General features: G+C 39.9%; 1 protein-coding gene and 1 long non-coding RNA gene across 4 annotated transcripts in view; one reads left to right on the forward strand and one right to left on the reverse strand.

Annotated features, from left to right (window-relative positions):
• Nucleotides 1-576: 576 nt before the first annotated feature.
• Tl (toll like receptor) overlaps nucleotides 577-20,998 on the reverse strand; it is a 41,597-nt gene continuing 21,175 nt past the window's right edge. The window contains exons 2-8 of one of the 3 annotated variants that reach the window (XM_071656232.1): nucleotides 17,027-17,123; nucleotides 11,754-12,328; nucleotides 9,977-10,052; nucleotides 9,623-9,773; nucleotides 4,381-4,517; nucleotides 3,208-3,474; nucleotides 577-1,047 (exon numbers count right to left, since the gene is read on the reverse strand). In XM_071656232.1, the coding sequence (XP_071512333.1) occupies nucleotides 847-1,047; nucleotides 3,208-3,474; nucleotides 4,381-4,517; nucleotides 9,623-9,773; nucleotides 9,977-10,052; nucleotides 11,754-12,253 (1,332 nt within the window). In that variant the 5' untranslated portion in view covers nucleotides 12,254-12,328; nucleotides 17,027-17,123 and the 3' untranslated portion in view covers nucleotides 577-846. Of the gene's footprint in view, nucleotides 1,048-3,207; nucleotides 3,475-4,380; nucleotides 4,518-9,622; nucleotides 9,774-9,976; nucleotides 12,329-13,339; nucleotides 13,487-17,026; nucleotides 17,124-20,998 lie in introns of those variants that run through there. The other 2 variants (XM_071656230.1, XM_071656231.1) reach the window with 2 other exon arrangements.
• LOC139745735 (uncharacterized) overlaps nucleotides 17,329-20,998 on the forward strand; it is a 39,592-nt gene continuing 35,922 nt past the window's right edge. The window contains exon 1 of the long non-coding RNA XR_011711923.1: nucleotides 17,329-18,019. This is a non-coding gene — a long non-coding RNA (uncharacterized lncRNA). The remainder of the gene's footprint in view (nucleotides 18,020-20,998) is intronic.

Raw genomic sequence — 20,998 nt, forward strand, 5'->3', positions numbered from 1 at the left:
TGAGAATAACTCGAGTTATAAGGATGATGAGTGTTAGAGTGTTGACCAACATTATTTTGGGTATTGCTTGCAAGAGAAGGAGATGGCCCAAATATCGATCATGGCTTTCATCTCAGTATACAGGCATTATTGCATGACAGCTAGAGACTGAGTGTGAACGAATGGGGCCTTTGTGGTCTTTTCCTAGCGCTACCTTCGCACACATGAGGGGGAGGGGGATATAATGCCATGTGTGGTGAGGTGGCGATGGGAATGAATAAAGGCATTGTGAATTGTGTATATATGTATGTGTCTGTGTGTGTATATATATGTGTACATTGAGATGTATGGGTATGTATATTTGCATGTGTGGACGTGTATGGGGGTGGGTTGGGCCATTTCTTTCGTCTGTTTCCTTGCACTACCTCGCAAACGCGGGAGACTGCGACAAAGCAAAATAAATCAATAAATATAATACAGATTTTGACAAAAGCAGTAGTGTGACAGTATGTGTGTTACAAATTGAAATTGCAGAAAGGAAGTAAAGTAAAAGGAAGACAGTATTGCCTACAGTTGAGGTTTAAATCAGCAATAATCCATTTTTCAATCTTTTATATAAAAGTCTAAAAAAGTATTACAATTTACCTACAAACAATATGCTATATGGCATTCCAATGCAGTCATTCTATCTTGAGCACCATCTCTAAAATATAAAGTTTTCATACCACATGCTTTTTTCACTGCATTTTCTTGCACAATAATGTAAAAGTCAAATATGCTTACACATGTGATGCAGTATATTTCATTCAGTTTGTTTCACTGAAGCATGAATTTTTCTGTCATAATCACTAGTGTATCTCATCCAATTTAAGCACATTGTTTGCTGTTTGATTTAACTAGTTCTAATTTTTCAGTATTTTTTCTTTTTTGTTTTTTGTGAATGAATTCCTGCGGATGTGGCATGGCATAACGTAGTTTATCCCAAAACTTGGTGTCACGCCACTGAAGGTATGTCCTTGTGGAAAGGTACAACTTCAGCTCTTCATCAAGTTCAGATTCTGGTGGTAACTAAGAGAAAAGATATTGTTAGTAAATATTTTTATCTCCAAGTCGTAATTCTCTTATCAGTATCAATGTATCATTATTAAACAACATCCTCAGTTGCACACATTCAGTCATTAACTGTCATGCAGGAGTGTGCAAACAGCAGAGTCTGTCAGCACATAGGTCAAATTCTTTCATTCTATACAACACCTGTGTCATGTACTTATGATTTTACCCAGAAAGTCTCCTTTTTCCTTAATCTCTCACCACCACTTTTGATATAGATTCTTTGTCAGTCTCTCTCCACTGTTCCTCTCTATTTGCTTTAGCCATTTTCAGGACACCCTGATGGACCTTAGTCAGATTAGATATTCACTAACGTGGCAAAAGTTCAAAGTAGCTGCAGACAGAAATTTATCCGAGGAACAGTTTTGGCTACTTTACTCTTTGTAATCATGACCTCAGACATAGATAAGGAAGTAAGAGTGTGTAGTCAGTTGTTGATAAAATGAGAAATTGTGAAAGATCAAGAAAAAACTACAAAGTGGCTTAGACAGTGGGCAGTGGAAAACTTGTGAACAATTTAGTCATGGGACATTTGATGCTGTTTCAGTGCCATCATATAGAAGCCATAGAGGGTGAAGCAAACATCAAAGATTTGGGAATAATTATGTGAAAAGCTTTTAATTCAATGAACATGGTCTTTTCAAGCCAAATAATGAGAGGAAAGATAGAAAGTTACGACGAGAAAAGACAATGATGAAAATGTTTAATGTATATACAATTAAATTTGAATTCAGCTATGTTGTATGGTCACTAGTAAAGGAAACCGAGTTACACAGAGAAAATACAGAAACATTTCATGAATAAAATAAACGGAGCATATGAACTCCCATGAAAGATTTAGAATATTTAGAGCTTTATAATCTTGACCATTGTATGGGGAGATACATGGTAATATATGCCTGGCAACAAACAGGTGGATTGAAAAACAATCGTTTAAACCTGAAAGCAACCAGTCGAGGACGATACAGCATCACAAAGCTAAAGAGTAGTTCCTGGAAACATCAAAAAGGTGCACGACAAAGATACACAAATGCCCAGCAAGTAATCTGAAATGAAATTATAGATTACTTAATACGGCACCTGGTGATATAAGAAAAATTACTCAGAATGACAACAGAAAAATTCAAAAGATTAGGCTCATGGTTGAAGGCAATACAGGATGAACTACAATAGATAACTATGCCAGAGAAGCTGCTGACAAAAACTGCATTATGTACGAAGCAAAGGGCAACTCCTGGAAACGTCAGAAAGGCGCACGACAAAGATACACCGATACCTAGCAAGTAAACTGGAATGATATTATAAATTACTTAATATGGCATCTAGTGATCTAAGAAAAATTAAACGGAATAACTACAGAAAAATTGAAAAGATTAGGCTCATGGTTGAAGGCAATACAGGATGAGCTACAATAGATAACTCTGCCAGAGGAGAAGCTGCTGAAAAAAATTGCATCATGTATGAAGCAAGGCAAGTGATGGGATGAGGAGAGGCAGTCGAGAGAAACATCATTCTGCAACGGATGTCAGGTGGTGAGTTCAATGTAAAAGCCTTTCTGCCATGGTAAAATCTAGTCACGAGTACTCTTACATAATTACCACACACCTCTGTTGGTTCACATACTCAACCTCTAAATGTCCTCAAGCATATCATTTCTAGCTCACAAGACCTTTTCTTGTCATTGAAGGCCCAAGTTTTGTATGTATACAACACTGTTGTAACAACTATGCTTTCAGGCAAACCAATCTTTTTTGGCACAATCATCATTGACCTTCATCATTCATTAGGAAATGTGTGTTAGTAGGATGAATATCTGGTGATGCAAGACCTACATACTGAAAACATTTTTTTCAAAGCATTACCTTAGGGTGTCCATGCACTTGGTTGTTTTAGTATAATCCACCATAATAGTTACACAAATCTGACCTGCTTGTGAAAGACTGGGTAGTGTGACAACCTTCATCATACAGATTCATATACTTTGTTTCCTCAAAGATTATTGTCAAAACTAGCCTCCTGTCATTGCATCCACATAGGTTGAACACTAAGGGGAATTACATTAATCAGATGTTAATTTTTCATGGACTGTGAAAACCATAGAAACAATAATCAGCTTACCTCTCCAAAAACAATAACAATAATTCTGTTAGTTTTATCTTTAAGTGCTTTGGAATGAGCAGTTTTGAATTCTAACTGCCCCCAAACATTTTCTATGAAGTTGGATGAGAGTATCACAATTGTACGGCGACTTGCTTCAATGCTTTGATCAATCTGGTTCTGAATATAATCTCCAGGAACCCAGTCACGGTAATGTAGACACACTCGGTACTTGGGATCGCCAGATTCAAGACCAGGTACTAACACTGTATTCACAAATTCTTCATCCTAGAAAAGTGAAAAGTCAAAGCACTGGTGCAATCCATGTCCTTTATCACATATTAACATATGATAAGCAACAAAGACTTTTTTGTAAATACACTTGCTTTGTCAACCTCTCTTGCTCTTTCAATATGTCCAAACCATTTCAACACTCCTCCTTTTGATCTCTCAACCACACACTTTTTATTGCCACACACATCTCTTACCCTCTCATTACTTAATCAGGACACACACACACACACAAACACACCACATATTGTGCTCAAAATTTCTTTTCCAACACATCCTCCCTCCACACACATTCAGACCCCAATCACTCAAAATCTTTTTCCCTCCATCCTTCCATCTCCATTTTGGTCTCCTTGTTCCCTCCACATCTGAGACATTCATCCACTTTGTCAACCTTTCGTGCTCATTCTCTCCATATTTCATTTTCAACACATCCTCCCTCCTCCACACAACCCTATCTATAGCCCATGACTCACAGCTGTATAATGTTAGGACTACTATTCCTTCAAACATGCCCATTTTTGCCATTGCAGACAAAGTTCTCTCTTTCCATGCATTCTTCAGCTTTCCCAGAATCTTTGCTCCCTCCCCACGCTGACTCCCTTCTGCTTCCATGGTTCCGTTTGTTGATGTGTGTGCTCCCAGATGTTGAAAACACTTCACTTCCTCCAATTTTTCTCCATTCTAACTTGCATCACAACCTTCCTCTCGACTTCATGCCACTTTCTCTTACACACATCCCAATCATTTGCATTCCTTTCCTGTAAGCTATCAAGTTCATGATTCATATTATTGTGTATTTTTACATCTGTCTACAGTATCCATCAATATTACTTCATTCCAAATTAGTGAAAGGATCAGGTACACAATTTATTTAAAAGTTTACTATTGATGTTCACTTACTTTATTGGAATAACTTATGAAAGCATCATACTTCTTATTGGCTTCTTGTTCCTCTTCTGCAACAGCCCATAAGCATATGCGATGAGTGAATAGCCACACCTTCATGTCCTGTTTGTATCTGTAAATACTTACTGTTCCTGAAAAGTGCAGTTATTGTTAAAATAGGCTTGAAAATATAACAAATCTTATACCCTCCAGGTCAAGATTACTAGCTTTACTTTCCCCTCCATGGTTGTTTAATTTGTTTATGGATGGTGTTGTTAGGGAGGTAAATGCAAGAGTTTTGGTAAGAGGGGCAAGTATGAAGTCTGTTGGGGATGAGAGAGCTTGGGAAGTGAGTCAGTTGTTGTTCGCTGATGATACAGCGCTAGTGGCTGATTCATGTGAGAAACTGCAGAAGCTGGTGACTGAGTTTGGTAAAGTGTGTGAAAGAAGAAAGTTAAGAGTAAATGTGAATAAGAGCAAGGTTATTAGGTACAGTAGGGTTGAGGGTTAAGTCAATTGGGAGGTAAGTTTGAATGGAGAAAAACTGGAGGAAGTAAAGTGTTTTAGATATCTGGGAGTGGATCTGGCAGCGGATGGAACCATGGAAGTGGAAGTGGATGATAGGGTGGGGGAGGGGGCGAAAATTCTGGGAGCCTTGAAGAATGTGTGGAAGTCGAGAACATTATCTCGGAAAGCAAAAATGGGTATGTTTGAAGGAATAGTGGTTCCAACAATGTTGTATGGTTGCGAGGCGTGGGCTATGGATAGAGTTGTGTGCAGGAGGATGGATGTGCTGGAAATGAGATGTTTGAGGACTGTGTGTGGTGTGAGGTGGTTTGATCGAGTAAGTAACATAAGGGTAAGAGAGATGTGTGGAAATAAAAAGAGTGTGGTTGAGAGAGCAGAAGAGGGTGTTTTGAAACGGTCTGGGCACATGGAGAGAATGAGTGAGGAAAGATTGACCAAGAGGATATATGTGTCGGAGGTGGAGGGAACGAGGAGAAGTGGGAGACCAAATTGGAGGTGGAAAGATGGAGTGAAAAAGATTTTGTGTGATCGGGGCCTGAACATGCAGGAGGGTGAAAGGAGGGCAAGGAATAGAGTGAATTGGATCGATGTGGTATACCGGGGTTGATGTGCTGTCAGTGGATTGAATCAGGGCATGTGAAGCGTCTGGGGTAAACCATGGAAAGCTGTGTAGGTATGTATATTTGCGTGTGTGGACGTATGTATATACATGTGTATGGGGGTGGGTTGGGCCATTTCTTTCGTCTGTTTCCTTGCGCTACCTCGCAAACGCGGGAGACCGGAAAAAAAAAAATACATATATATATTTTTTTTTAAACTATTCGCCATCTCCCCGTTAGCGAGGTAGTGTTAAGAACAGAGGACTGGGCCTTTGAGGGAATATCCTCACCTAGCCCCCTCTGTTCCTTCTTTTGGAAAATTAAGAAAAAAAAAAGCAAAAATGGGTATGTTTGAAGGAATAGTGGTTCCAACAATGTTGTATGGTTGCGAGGCGTGGGCTATGGATAGAGTTGTGCGCAGGAGGGTGGATGTGCTGGAAATGAGATGTTTGAGGACAATATGTGGTGTGAGGTGGTTTGATCGAGTAAGTAATGTAAGGGTGAGAGAGATGTGTGGAAATAAAAAGAGTGTGGTTGAGATAGCAGAAGAGGGTGTTTTGAAATGGTTTGGTCACATGGAGAGAATGAGTGGGGAAAGATTGACCAAGAGGATATATGTGTCAGAGGTGGAGGGAACAAGGAGGAGTGGGAGACCAAATTGGAGGTGGAAAGATGGAGTGAAAAAGATTTTGAGTGATCGGGGCCTGAACATGCAGGAGGGTGAAAGGCGTGCAAGGAATAGAGTGAATTGGAATGATGTGGTATACCGGGGTTGATGTGCTGTCAATGGATTGAACCAGGGCATGTGAAGCGTCTGGGGTAAACCATGCAAAGTGTGTGGGGCCTGGATGTGGAAAGGGAGCTGTGGTTTCGGTGCATTATTACATGACAGCTAGAGACTGATTGTGAACGAATGGGGCCTTTGGTGTTTTTCCTAGCGCTACCTCGCACACACGAGGGGGAGGGGGTTGTTATTCCATGTGTGGCGAGGTGGCGATGGGAACAAATAAAGGCAGACAGTATGAATTATGTACATGTGTATATACGTATATGTCTGTGTGTGTATATATGTGTGTACATTGAGATGTATAGGTATGTATATTGTGCGTGTGTGGACATGTATGTATATACATGTGTATGTGGGCGGGTTGGGCCATTCTTTCGTCTGTTTCCTTGCGCTACCTTGCTAACGCGGGAGACAGCAATAAAGCAAAATTAAAATATTTTATACTTTATTGCCATCTCCCAAGTAGCGCGGTAGCGCAAGGAAACAGACAAAAGAATGGCCCAACCCACCCACATACACATGTATATACATAAACCCCCACACACGCACATATACATATATACACATGTACATATTTATTTAAAAATTAATTATACTTGGTCGCTGTTTCCTGCGTTAGCGAGGTAGTGTGCAAAGAACAGATGAAAGAATGGCCCAACCCACCCACATACACATGTATATACATAAACGCCTACATACGCCCATATACATACCTATACATTTCAACATACACAGACATATACATATATACACATGTACATATTCATACTTGGTGCCTTCATCCATTCCTGTTATCACACATGAAATAGCAACCCCATCGAATTCTTTCTCCACAACCATAAATACCACAAACAAATTCTGTTTCTGTAATTTTCAAGCACATACTTCAAAAGTGAACACCTGATCCAGATATCCTCTACCACTAGTGAAGCTACACTGTTCCCCTCCAATTCTATCATCTTATCAGTCACCACTGTGGCCAATGGCAAGTCAAAGGTGGGCCATTTTGATAATTGTTTCTTTTCCTACACCTTGAAGCTATGGATCTCTACCCTCAAGTCTTTCCCAGTAACTCTGACCTGGCACATTTTAAAAGACAGGTTTTTCACTTTCTCCAAAACTTGTAAATTCTTCTCGTTTCCATTCATTAAACACTGTATTTCAATTAAGGCCTAGCCTTGATGTGGATTTCTGTCCATTAATGGAGCCTATAACTCCTTACTTTGAGCCATACATATACTGAAAATTGTAACTATCCAGTTAACAACACAGTCACCTCCTTTTCAAAGAAGTTCACCAACAATCCCATGTACTCCAGCTGTCTTGCCAAACAATATATCTTTTGCAAGGCTTTCACCTCCTCTTTCCAGCTAACCCTTTGACATGACTGTTTCGCTTTCCTTAGCTCCATGCTCCAAACATCCCAAATAAGCCACTCACTTGTCATCTAAAACTTTCAACACTTCTTCAAAATAATCATTCCAACTACTTCCCCATCTTCTCATTTCACTGATACTCCTGTTTTTCTGTTATTCTCACTGCACTACTTACTTACTTCCTTCCAAAACATTTTCTTGTTATTTCTGAAGTTTGCTAATGCTCACTCACCCCCGATTCTCATATGCCTTTTTTTTTTTTTTACCTTCCTCTTCATCTATCATTTCCTCTTATCCATCTCAAAATCACTCAGTCTTGCTCAATGTAAGTATGCCCATACACCTCTCTCCAACATATTAACCATCTCATCCCACCTCTTTACCATTTCTCTCATGCCTGCATCCTACCTTGTACATGCCTTACACTTTTCTCACGAATGTAAGGACTGCTTCCCTAAATACCTACTGTTCCTCTCTCACTTACATAGTTTTATTTCCTTTCACCTTTTTTTATTCTCCCATGATCTTGCTAGGTATATCCTCACAGAGCCACTTTTCCAAGCTGACTCACTTTCACCACCCATATCATTTCAAGTTTTCCCAAAACCTCTACAAACTTTCACCCTCGCCTCCACCGAGAAGTGATGAGACGTCATACTTGCTGCCCCTCTCAGCATATTTATATCCCAAAAGTCTTTTAACATGCTTATCTTTTAGAATATCATCCAATGATGCACGTTCACCATTAAACCCCCTCACCCACAGACACATTCGTGTGTCTCTAAATCAGGTATTCCTAATCACCAGTCCTTTTTCAGCACATAACTCCACATACCACCCATATCATTTCCAGTTTTCCCAAAACCTCTACAAACTTTCACCCTCGCCTCCAAAGAGAAGTGATGCGACGTCATACTTGCTGCCCCTCTCAGCATATTTATATCCCAAAAGTCTTTTATCATCCAATGATGCACGTTCACCATTAAACCCCCTCACCCACAAACACATTCGTGTGTCTCTAAATCAGGTATTCCTAATCACCAGTCCTTTTTCAGCACATAACTCCACATGACAGCTAGAGACCGAGTGTGAACAAATGTGGCTTTTTTTGTCTGTTTTCCTGGTGCTACCTCACTGAAGCAGGGGGTAGCAATGCCGTTTCCTGTGGGGCGGGGTAGCGCCAGGAATGGATGAAGGCTAGCAAGTATGAATATGCACATGTGTTTATATGTACATGTCTTTGTATGTATATGTGCATGTATGGGCCTTTTTTTGTATATATATGTGTATATGAGTGGATTGGCCATTCTTCATCTGTTTCCTGGAGCTATCTCGCTGATGCAGAAAATGGTGATCAAGCATAATAATTAAAAAACATATCCACAAGCTGTTCACCATTTTCATTCAGAATTGGTACCCCCATGCTCCCCATAGTATACCTTCAATTGCCACATACCCATTCTTATATTCACATCATTTATCACTAGTAATTGATCCCTCACATCAAAATTGCTGAAACACTCATTCATTCAGCACCTTCCAGAACAGGCCTCTCTTCCTCATTCGTCTCATTTATGATCCTTTTCACCTAATTCAGTCTGAGGCTCACTTCCTTTATACAACTGTTCCATCCATAGAGAATTGCTCCCTCCTTTGCTCTTGCCCTCAAGTTAGCTACCAAACTTTATCCAAAGAACATTCCCAAACCATTCTTTCCCCTTTCAACATGAGCTTAGTTTCAGTGAAAGTCAGAATGTAGGTTCCTCTCCTCAAACATACTGTCTGTCTCTTCTTTCTTCTCATCTTTGTTACATCCACACATTTAGAAACCCAGCCAGAGCTTTCAAGGAGAATGATCACTCCATCTCTCTTGGCTCCTGTATTATTCATACTTCCCTATGTGATAGAAAGATTAAATGAAAGCTGCTTTGCTTATGCAATGATGTATATCAAATGAATTTGCTTACCAAACACAAAGAAGAGGAATAGGAAGATGGATGAACAAGTGATAGTAGCTATGACAACAGGCTGCTCGATGATGGGGCACAGGTCCGCATCCGTAAGATTGATGATAAGTTCTTGTAAGTTGTGGCAGAGGATATTACTGGAGTCTGTAACCTGATTGTACGAAGTAAGTTTGAGTATATCAAATGACATAATTCAAACGGAAACAAATATACAATGTTTCCTACTTTTTATATGCTCCATTATCCTTATTATTTCATGGTAGGGTGGCAGCAAAGAATAAATCCATCTATCTTAATTGCTCTTACTTTTAACCTAGCACTGAAAACTAACATATTGCCTTTCTGAAATCCTACCTTTCTGTTTGGATCCCGAAGAAATGTGTGCAGATCTGAGAGGTCACAGTCGCAGAGCCATGGATTCTCACCTAGACTAAGGATGGCATCAGTAGAGTTTAAAAACTCTAATAGTGATTTTGGAAGAGATGTCAGGTTATTACCACGGATATCTAAAGCTTGAAACTTGTCAGAAAACTTTGTTTCATTGAAAAATGAAAGTCTGTTGTTTGGAATTGTTAGATTTACAAGTGCAGAATATGATGGGTCTTTAAGGCCATCCAAGTTCATGATGCTGTTGTTATTTAAATTTAGGGTTATTGAATAATTTTCTCTTGGTAACTGATCATCTCTCAGCTTTGGTATAGTTTTCAGTCCTTGGGAAGCACAGTCTATTATGAACATCTTGTCAAAAGGTCGGTCAGAACAAGTACATCTGGTTGGACAGTCTTCAAGCTGACATGTTAAAGACTGTTTGTTCACCTCCATAATAGTGTGTGGAACATTTTGCTCATCTGGGTATGTACAAGTTAATTTCTCTTTTTCTCTAACGTATAGCTGGAATGTGTATGTCTGTTCTTCAAACAATGTTCTTTCTAACAGTCTTGAAAAGTGGTAGAGGTGACAGTTACAGATCATGGGATTGCCTTTTAAAGAAATCTCTACAATTCTTTGCGGAGTGTCTTTCATATCACTTAAAGACACAACTCTGATTTTATTATTCCTAAGATCAACAAAAATATTGGGCGATTTGAATGAAAAGTCATTATTGTCTACATAATCAATATAATTTCCATTAAAGTAAAGTTTTGCTAAATTTGGGAAATTAGTACCAAACGCTTGTGGTATAGCAGTGATTCTGTTATTATTTAAATGTAATTCAGTTAGATTTCTTTGATCAGAAAGAGGAAAATGCTTTTCAAGTGTAATCAGATCTTGGCCATATAAAGGATCCTTTTTGGAAGAAGAAAAAGTTATGTTGTTGTTGTCCAACTCCAAAACCTGCAAAACAGTTTTCGGATGAGGAAAGGAAGAACTGTGTAAGGTATGGATGTTGTTGTAACTCAAATAAAGTTTTTCTAGTTGCTCACAGTTCTTAAAGATGTTATCTGGTAGCTCTGTCAGGCTATTATTTTTTAGGATGAGAATATTCACATTTCTTTGGTTATCAAAACAACCAGGGGGAAGGGCCTCCAATATGTTTGACTGAAGGTCTAAAACCTTAAGGTTAGTTAAGTCTGAAAAAACATCAGTGGGTAAACTTTTCAAGCCATTTCTTTTCAATTTAAGTTTCAATAGGTTTCCCATGCCCATAAAAATGTTCTCTGGGAAGCTGGTAATCAGGTTATTGCTTATGTCTAATTCTTTCATTTTCTTTGATTCCCTAAAAAGCCCAGCAGATAGAGACCTTATCTTGTTCTCATTAAGCTTAAGATTTTCCAAGTCAGGACAGCTATGAAATATCTGCTCTGGAAGAAATTCTAATAGATTTGAATTTAAGATGAGCACTCTTAGGTCTGGAAGATTGGAGAATACATCTGAATCTAACTGTGATATCTTGTTGTGAGAAATTTCAAATAACCTCAGCTTTGGAACATTTGACAATAACTTTGGCTGAATAGTTTCTAGATTATTACCCCACATGCTCAAATTTGTCAGTTTGGAAACATTTGCAAACAAGTTATCTGGTATACTAGAAAACTTATTTGTCCTGAGAAAAGCTTCAGTAAGATTTGGCACACTTGCAAACAAAGATTCAGGAAGTGTTTCCATATCATTACCAGTAAATGACAAATACCTCAAGTTAGGAGTAGAATCAAACAGTCTTGCTGGTATACTAGTGAAGTTGTTTTCTTTAAATTCCAAATTTTTTAGGTTGCTCAAGCCTTCCAGGTGCCATTCTTGTAAACTAACTCTCTGCCGCCGTCCATAGTAGACAAAGGACAGTGTTGTTATATTTTCTGGTTGTATTCCAATTCGATTAAGAAGTTCACCAAAAGATATGTTTAACAGTGGGCAAAACTTAAATTCAACATATTTAATTGAAGAAAAATTGCAATCTTCAATTAGGGACAAGTTGATATCCTGTGCTCTAGCACGACACTCGAGTTGAAACACACTGTCTGTAAAATTCTTACGAGATCTTATTTTTACTGTGAATCTTTGAGGATCGTAGATAGTTGGGCAGTCCATTTCGTAAGAACTCCATTGACACTTGCCACATGATAATGAACTTGCATAACTCCCAGCTTTCCATGTGCATAATACAGGAATGACCAGAAGCATCCATGAGGCCATGGTGTTGCATCTACTGATTAGTTAGGTTGGGAACTGATTTTCAGCAGCAGTATCATTGCTGCTAGTTCTAGTCACCTGCAACAACAAAAAAATAAAATTCAAAAAATGTAAAATCAAAATATCAAACAGATTATACAGCATTCAAATTATTAATTCAAAATTTGAATATATTTAGTATAGTAATTCATTATCTGAGACAATATTATTGTACACCTGCATCATTAATGGGGGCTATCGTAACTGCATGACATGAATTCTGACATTACATATCAATTTTCTACCATAACAGTAAAGAAGAAACAAAGTAGATTTGTAATCCATGGATACTTTTTAGTGGGCATCATGCAACTTTGGCACAAAAGGATCATTTACAGTTTTGCATCCCTTTCTATCCATTGATGATACAGCCCCATCAAATGTGAACTTCTGCTCTCAGGACTACTATTTGATGTAAATGGGAAAATCTTTGACATGGCATCATTGTTAGGTGGAAAGGAGCACAGTCTCAGTGGGGAATATTCACTCCAAAGGAGTAGAATGTAGCAGGTTAGTTGCTGGGGCCTTCTAAAAGAGGTACATAACCCGGTGCCAAAGTCTTGTATTTAGAGAGTAGTTAAAGACAAAATGTCTGCTGGCAAATATCAGAAAAGCCCTCATGTATATGGTGACATTTAACAAGATATTTATATCCTAATGGACGATGAATGGGAAGAAGATACCAGATACAGAGGATGATAGTGACTGGTGACGATGATGATTGCGACCTGGATCCAGCCTAAGGTCCTGAGTACGTCACGAAGGAAGAGTTAGACAAAGAAACTGACCAAGCTTGACCACCCTCCATGAACTACCCTCGCTCTGAGATTTGGATGCTGTACGCAGCCAGTCAGGCAAATACCGACAAGATAAATGGCAAGGAAACGGGATGATGACAAATTATGTCTTCGTCACCAACTCCCACGAGCTGGTTCGACATCTGCTAAGCACCGAGAATGCTGTTATCAAGGTCTAAGACCCACCACCCAAGAAGCACACTGACCAACGGCACCAGCGAGGTCATAGACCCTAGAGCACTTGGCTACTGACCACGTGAAGAGTCCATGACGACTTCCCAACCGTAAGCTAATGGTGGCGGAGTGTGTCAGCCCTCCTAAAATTCCACCATGGGTTGACTTCAGTTTTGCCTGTGGAAGGTCGCACAGGATCTTTGCCTACCAACCCCCTCGCCATAGATGTTTCCGACGGGGTCGTACATCCCGGACCTGCATAAAACGGAGCGTAAGTAACAGCGTGAAAGGAAATGTTCCTTGTTCCTCCTCTACCCCCAACCCACCCTCACTCCACAGTGAAGAGTTTGTATCTCTATACAAGTGTACCCAGGGCCTCTGGCAGGAATTTTATCATGGGGTACAAAGTTCCTTTCGGCTCTCCCCCTTTCCCTTCTCCATTAGTCATTTTTTGACCACAATTTGACCAGATGATTCAACGTGTAAAGCAATGCCCAGAAACAATTTAAATCAATTATGTAAGCGAAACCAAATTTATATCAAAACTATCATGTCCCATTTTTCCCTTCTACAAAGGTAGAGATTTTATGTCTAATAGTCCACAATTTCTTTTTCCTGGATAACATGAAAACCAACCCTCCTCTTTTTTTCCGGCTAACTAGGAAATACTTGATGACTGTTAATAATGCTGTTCAAGAAGTAATCTTCCATGACACATATGTTGACGGAATTTAACCCCGTATCTTTAAAAAGCATTTAGTATAATTCCCTAGCGCGTGTTTTGCTAAGATAAGCAAGAGAAGGTAGAGGTCTAATCTTGCATGAATCATTGCCATCTCGCTCTTACAAAATAATTTAATTTAATTCAAATCCGTGGACTATTTCCTTTAAATCATTTACAATGACCCCTGAAGTACATTGTGATGTGTTGGACAACTTGGTATGAGACACACGCGTCTCGTAGAACTAAAATAAAGTAGAGGTTCATAGTGGCAGTAGTCGTGCCCAAGGGCGAGTACTTGGGAAAACCCAGTCTCCCATGTGTCTTTGTTTACATGCTTTCCAGCTGTGCCACATCTGTAGATGTTGAGGAAACATAGAAATATAAAAGGTGCATAGAAAAATCAAGCTGCCATAAGAAAATATGGCGTAAAACAGCCCAACTGACATTGACAGCATTACAAAAAACAAAAAAACCTAAAACACGCAAAACAATGAGGTGGGGAAGGATAGAGATGCCACAGCCAGCCAGACAGACACACACGGACATGAATATGAGCCATGGTCACAACATGGAACACACAACACAACTTCCTATCACAACCTCAAGGTATTTTATTCAGAGAGACGACAAGTTCTCTTACAACGAAGCAGTACTTCTGTGGTAGTTAAAGAGATGTGACGGGTCCAACGAGGTCAGATAAAGGTTAAACATTCACATTGTAATATTGCCAATAAGAGAGAAAAAATAACAGCTTTCAAGCACATCTTCCCAAGGGGAATAAACTTGTTTCCTGATGAATGATTACACCAGGCTGTTAGACCCCGAGGTCATGGACACTATTGGACTACACTACAACACAGGTGAGTCATGCACACCAGGTATGTAGAATTCCCTTGACAGAATACAGTAGCTAGATGTAAAACAATCATTAGTGAAATAATGAAAAAAATATATACAATAGGAGTGAAGCTAGACAGAGAAACCAAGCAACGTAGGCTACGAGGAGGAGGTGAGGGGATGCCAGACATGCGTTTACCTCCTGCTCAAGAACAAGTGAGCATCACACACACTAAACAGATTTTTCTCTCCCACCAGATCCTGGGTAATTCATCGCTCCAGTTCACAGTGATAAGCGAGATGGAAACTCCATATTCAACGTCGGGTTTGAGACTCTTGGTCAACTGGTGGTGGCTGGCCAGAGTGTAAGAGGCGACATGGTACGAGATCCCAGCGTATGTTGCCACTTGGGGTTAACTAGCAGTGGGATTTCCTCCCTCGTCTCTCATACAATCTTTCCGATTTTCTTTTTTCTTTTTTATCTCTTGACCAATAGTGATTTTTCCATTGTTATTTGGATAATGCAAACAACCCTCGATATTTTCACAGAACCCGAGGAAAGGATCCGTGATATACTCCCAAAGAAAGTGCCAAATATAATGTGAAACCATGTTAAAGATTTGGACACAAAACACAAAACCTTTTAGGAACATATTAAACAAAACCTGTAAGAGAACTGTCACAACACCTTATTGTTAATAACAAGATACACAAAACTGTGAGTCCATTTTTGACATCTAGCCGGTGAAACTTAGCATATAAAACTAAGTATACCTGCTATAAACTGCAATATCCTATGTAATATAGCCCACTGGGGTATGACTAAGACCCTGTGTGTGACCTCTGTATATATCTTTTGCGCTACCGCTCACAGAATGAGCATGGGGCGCACAATAAACTAACCGGAGTTACCGGCACAAATTAATCAATCAATCAAGCGATCCTCTTCATGATTCTATATACCACTATCCTTGCCATGTTTGTTTCCAGACCAGCGAAGACTCCTTTTAAAACATGCCAACGGAACCCCACGTCCCAGACTGCAAGAGGAAGCACTCATCTTTATCCTACAGTTCTCATTTATGGAAACAAGAGGCCATTTAGCATCACTATATCAATGTATTAATCTGTGACGAAGACACCAATACATTTCATGCCATGTCTTTTCGTTCAGAACATGAGCAGGGCCTGAGAGGCGTATATCAACAAAGATTATCTTACAATTTACTGCGTAAAAAACAAAAAACTGGTGTAAGAGTCACCGCTGTGGTCCTCTTTGTAGTAAGGCCTGCATTCCATCCTCCACCACAAGTTTTCCTGTCGGAAGTTCATATGCAAATAAGTGACTACACTGAACAGCTGTCCATAATATTCCTCTGAATGTATGTGCTGATTCCAGTGCTTGTGGAGGTGTCTACCTCGCTCTGTACACAACCTTTACCCTCATGAAGCCATGACCTTATGTATGAGGAGTTTGTAGCTTTTAAACATCCAGCACAATTGGGAAGGAGGGATGAAACCCTCCCCTAATATCATAAATTGGACTCTCGTCACATATTTTTTCTTGTTAGTACATACAAAGTAGGGCAATTTTTATCCGAAATGGGCTATTTTCTGAGTTATGAATACTAATTAGTTAATAATGCCTATGAATGCGATGCCTACACTAAGAACACAATGTATACTCTGCTACAGGATGCAGAGACTTTATAAGCCTATCACTGGACCTTATTCTTTTTCACATGTTTTTACACATACTTTTCGTAGATACTAAATAAACGAAGTCAAATATCACCTCCCCTTTGTTTGAAATGCCCTTAAACTAATATCTGGTGTTTGCCATCTGTGCACAAGTTCAGAGAATACATTATATTTGTTCGTCCACATCAAACGGGACAAACTGTCCAGCTATTGCATAAAAACTGATTTACTACATCCGACATAACCATGTTTTTCCATTTCTAATGTTTCTAAATAACATCAAGAGGAGATGGAGATTCATAAGATGAATATTAGAAGAGTTCTAACCCATGCCTTCCAAAAAGCGACACTCTTCAATCGGCAATTCTTACATCTGCAAGCAAAACATAAAGGTTTTTTTCAAAGAAAACCTCAGATTTGTTTATATATATTATTTGAACAGCGTCCAAAGTACGTGGGATACGAATGAGTGGCTTCAAATATCATGTGGGAGTTAATACTTAACATCCGTTCTTGTTCTCGCTGCTGTGTTCTCCAGGTTCTCCAGCAAGCTCACGGCACCCAAGGACACTACCCACATCCCAAGTGCCGTCTACCCAACCTGCAAAATCAAGATAAGACATGTTTAGTAACGTTCCCTTGATGTATGTATGCACAAAGTGCGAAAGTAGATTCATTGGATGTAAAAATATATGTTGTTAACTTCTTGAACTGACACGGTATCATTTTGCAAAAAAAAAAAAAAAAGTGAAGCTTCGAACATTTCGTCGAAGCATGATTCACTTCCAAGTTTTCGAACTCGTCTCCTCTCCTCTAGTCTCATTCCAAACAAAACCGAGATCTACCCTACTGAAACTGAATAAAACGGAAAAGATTATATAACCGTGATCCGGGCGGAATTAACCATATAATAGAAAATCCAGAGCCATCCAAAAGAGTGGTTCGAATCGAACTGAACTGGATTTCGAAGCGTTCCGTTTGTGAAGTTTCACATGTGACCACCAGTTGGCGTTATTTAGTGTCGACTTGTTCCCATGTGAGGCCGCACGAGCGCGTGGTGACCATTTTCGCCTGTTTTTTGACCAAACTAAGCATTTACGACAGCATTTGGACAAGGCAACTACTCCTCCGATACGGTAAGGAGACGGTGTGTTCAATATTCAGACGATAATGACCGTAATTCATGGAGTGGACAGTGGATCAGTTGTGGCGGACCAGGACCGTGCACGATGGACCACACCGCGTTTACGAACCGATCCCTGACCGAGCCGCACGCAAAGTTTTCCAAGTGGGTTGACGGAGAAGTCTGAGCTGCGACATGGCCATCATCAGAATATCAGATATGCTGTGAAAATGGAGTTGGCCAGCACCAGCAGCTTCACCTTGTGGAAGAGTTTAACATCAGTGGCTGCCTCGCCACGCCAGGGTCGACGCCATGTGCAACTCGGCTACGCGACACCTGCCAGTGACGGGGCGCGCCCGAAGCCTCATTAAATGGTAAGTACAACTCGAATTTTCGCGATTTATTTCGGATTTTTTCCCCAGTGTTCCGATTAACAATAGTCTGCTCATCGGAAGCCTGTAAGGGCCCGATAGACGCAGATGACTGACGATATAAATCGTTCTGTCATCCGACCATTTCCCCGTATCGATAGAGAAGCTATTAACATGGCACCAATTTTACTCTCGGAATAATACTGAACCTTTTTTTTTTTCCGGATTCTTTACCCAGTGTTCCGATTAACAATAGTCTGCCCATCGGAAGCCTGTAAGGGCCCGATAGACGCAGATGACTGACGATATAAATCGTTCTGTCATCCGACCATTTCCCCGTATCGATAGAGAAGCTATTAACATGGCACCAATTTTACTCTCGGAATAATACTGAACCTTTTTTTTTTTTCCGGATTCTTTACCCAGTGTTCCGATTAACAATAGTCTGCCCATCCGAAGCCTGTAAGGGCCCGATGGAGGCAGATGACTGACGATATAAATCGTTCTGTCAGCCGAGCGGACCATATCCCCGTATCGATAGAGAAGCTAGTAACATGGCACCAATTTTACTCTCGGAATAATATTGAACCCTTTTTTTTTTTTTCCCTTTTCAAAGGGATTGAAGAAGTTTTGACAATATGACGGTCGTTATACATGAAATTAGGTTTCGTCTTGAGGTGATTTTATCAGAAGCTACGGTGAATTTTTAGGGAATAGTGCAAGAACGAAAAACAATTTATAAAGTTGGTTTGGGGGAGTTAGAATAGTTTCGACACGACATTGTGTCTTAATTTACCGAGGCATTACCATAATTATTACCGTCCTTTGACAAATACATATTAAATAGTTATGCACGAGGCAAAATAATGTGTCTTTAGACACTAGTAGGAATATATGACAACGTTTTGTGCTCTTAAAAGATCAAAGATTTTTTTTATTTTTTTTTTTTTTTGCCAGACGCCATGATCGCTTTGTTGTCTTGTAAATACAAAAAAATACCAGAGATGTTTATCATGTTGATACAACCAGATCTGTCGCCCTGACACAAAAGAATACTTCTGCTGCCGTGAGACGACAGAAATGAGAGAATCTCAGACGTCTGGAGATAATAATGTCAATGTTAAAGTGGCGATAACTTACCGGATGGACGGCTGGGGCAACCGGCACCCCCCTTACCTCCCACATGGATCCTTCCAAATCAGTCCATGAGACTTTAATAAACCTTACGACACCCCCTTACCTCCCACATGGATCCTTCCAAATCAGTCCTCATGAGACTCAAAAAAACCTTACGACACCCCCTTACCCCCCACATGGATCCTTCCAAATTAGTCCTCATGAGACTTTTAAAAACTTTACGACACCCCCTTACCTCCCACATGGATCCTTCCAAATCAGTCCTCATGAGACTCAAAAAAACCTTACGACACCCCCTTACCTCCCACATGGATCCTTCCAAATTAGTCCTCATGAGACTTTTAAAAACTTTACGAAACCCCTTTACCTCCCACATGGATCCTTCCAAATCAGTCCATGAGACTTTAAAAAAACCTTACGACACCCCCTTACCCCCCACATGGATCCTTCCAAATTAGTCCTCATGAGACTTTCAAAAAAACCTTACGACACCCCCTTACCTCCCACATGGATCCTTCCAAATCAGTCCATGAGACTTTAAAAAACCTTACGACACCCCCCTTACCTCCCACATGGATCCTTCCAAATCAGTCCTCATGAGACTTAAAAAAACCCTCACCATGTTCATTTGAATCATCCACAGATAGGCCGTTTTTTTTAATTTTCTATTCGTCTAACGTTTCCGCCATCCCGTTTTTTATGTAATAACCTTTTTCTTTATTCGTTTTTTATATTTTCTATTCGTCTAACGCTTCCGCCATCCCGTTTTTACGTAATTTTTTTATTATCGTCTCATAAAACGACAGAGACATCCGAAGGCCAACTAAACTGGGAAGCCCTATGAGACATCATATATTTCTACACGTAGTAATAACATTTTGTGTGATGAAAATACGTATCGGTGTTGTCACCACATCATCCGTAATTTTATCAATGAAGTGAAAATGCATCTCACTTGCTGGCCGTGAGTTGTGGTGACGGGGAGAAAAAACGAAAAAAATTTGCTGGTGTCAAGTGTTAGGAGTGTGGATTCTTCCATGGTTTTCACACCAATGGCTATTAGATTCGAGGGTTCAGGCATAGGGTCAATCGATTTTGACGCCTATGCACTTAATAAAGGACAATAATAGTACACCTTAACGTAAGCTTATCAAAAGTAACAGAACAAATTAAGTTAGCATCGCTTTGTATATGATAGAAGAGATCTGGAGAATAATGTATTGTGTTATCTATAGATTCTTTCTGATCGCCTGGGTTGTATTGCACGGTGGAATGCAGGCAGCTGCATTAAACAGTTTAACTGACCAAATCCTCGGTGGTGGAACTTGGTCCAAGGGCAAGGTGTTGAGGCAAACAGGGACGTGTGTGTGTTCATAAACTCGACATTTCAGCCTTTCAGAACGAGGGAGGGTGACCAATGACCTGTAACAACCTGCCTGACGTAACTTTTCATTCCACCAATCAAAAGTGGACGATAGTGCTGGGGGGTAAGAAAATGTGCAGCGATCATCCAGGCCTCGTATTCGCTGAGGATCGAAATTACGTCGGATGACTGAACGAAATCTTTTGGACATTATTATTATTTCTTGGGCGAAAGATCCTGGACAGGTTAGCTCCCGCCTGTACTCTAGAATTCGATTCTGAGACCGGGCATGAAAGAATGCAAAATAACGCCAATAAAATGCACGTAAGCCATCACAAAACTCTGCTCCTAGAAACGAAACGAACATCAGTTTAGAGAGTTACTTGTTACAACATCTACAGAGTGTGGGAAATCGTGTGGGGTTGTAGCGAACGAGGGAATGTGGGCACCGGCATTCAGCAGTTTAGATGATCACATCTGAT

The sequence above is a fragment of the Panulirus ornatus genome, chromosome 62 (genome assembly GCF_036320965.1).
Source record: "Panulirus ornatus isolate Po-2019 chromosome 62, ASM3632096v1, whole genome shotgun sequence".
Classification (NCBI taxonomy): Eukaryota; Metazoa; Arthropoda; class Malacostraca; order Decapoda; family Palinuridae; genus Panulirus; species Panulirus ornatus.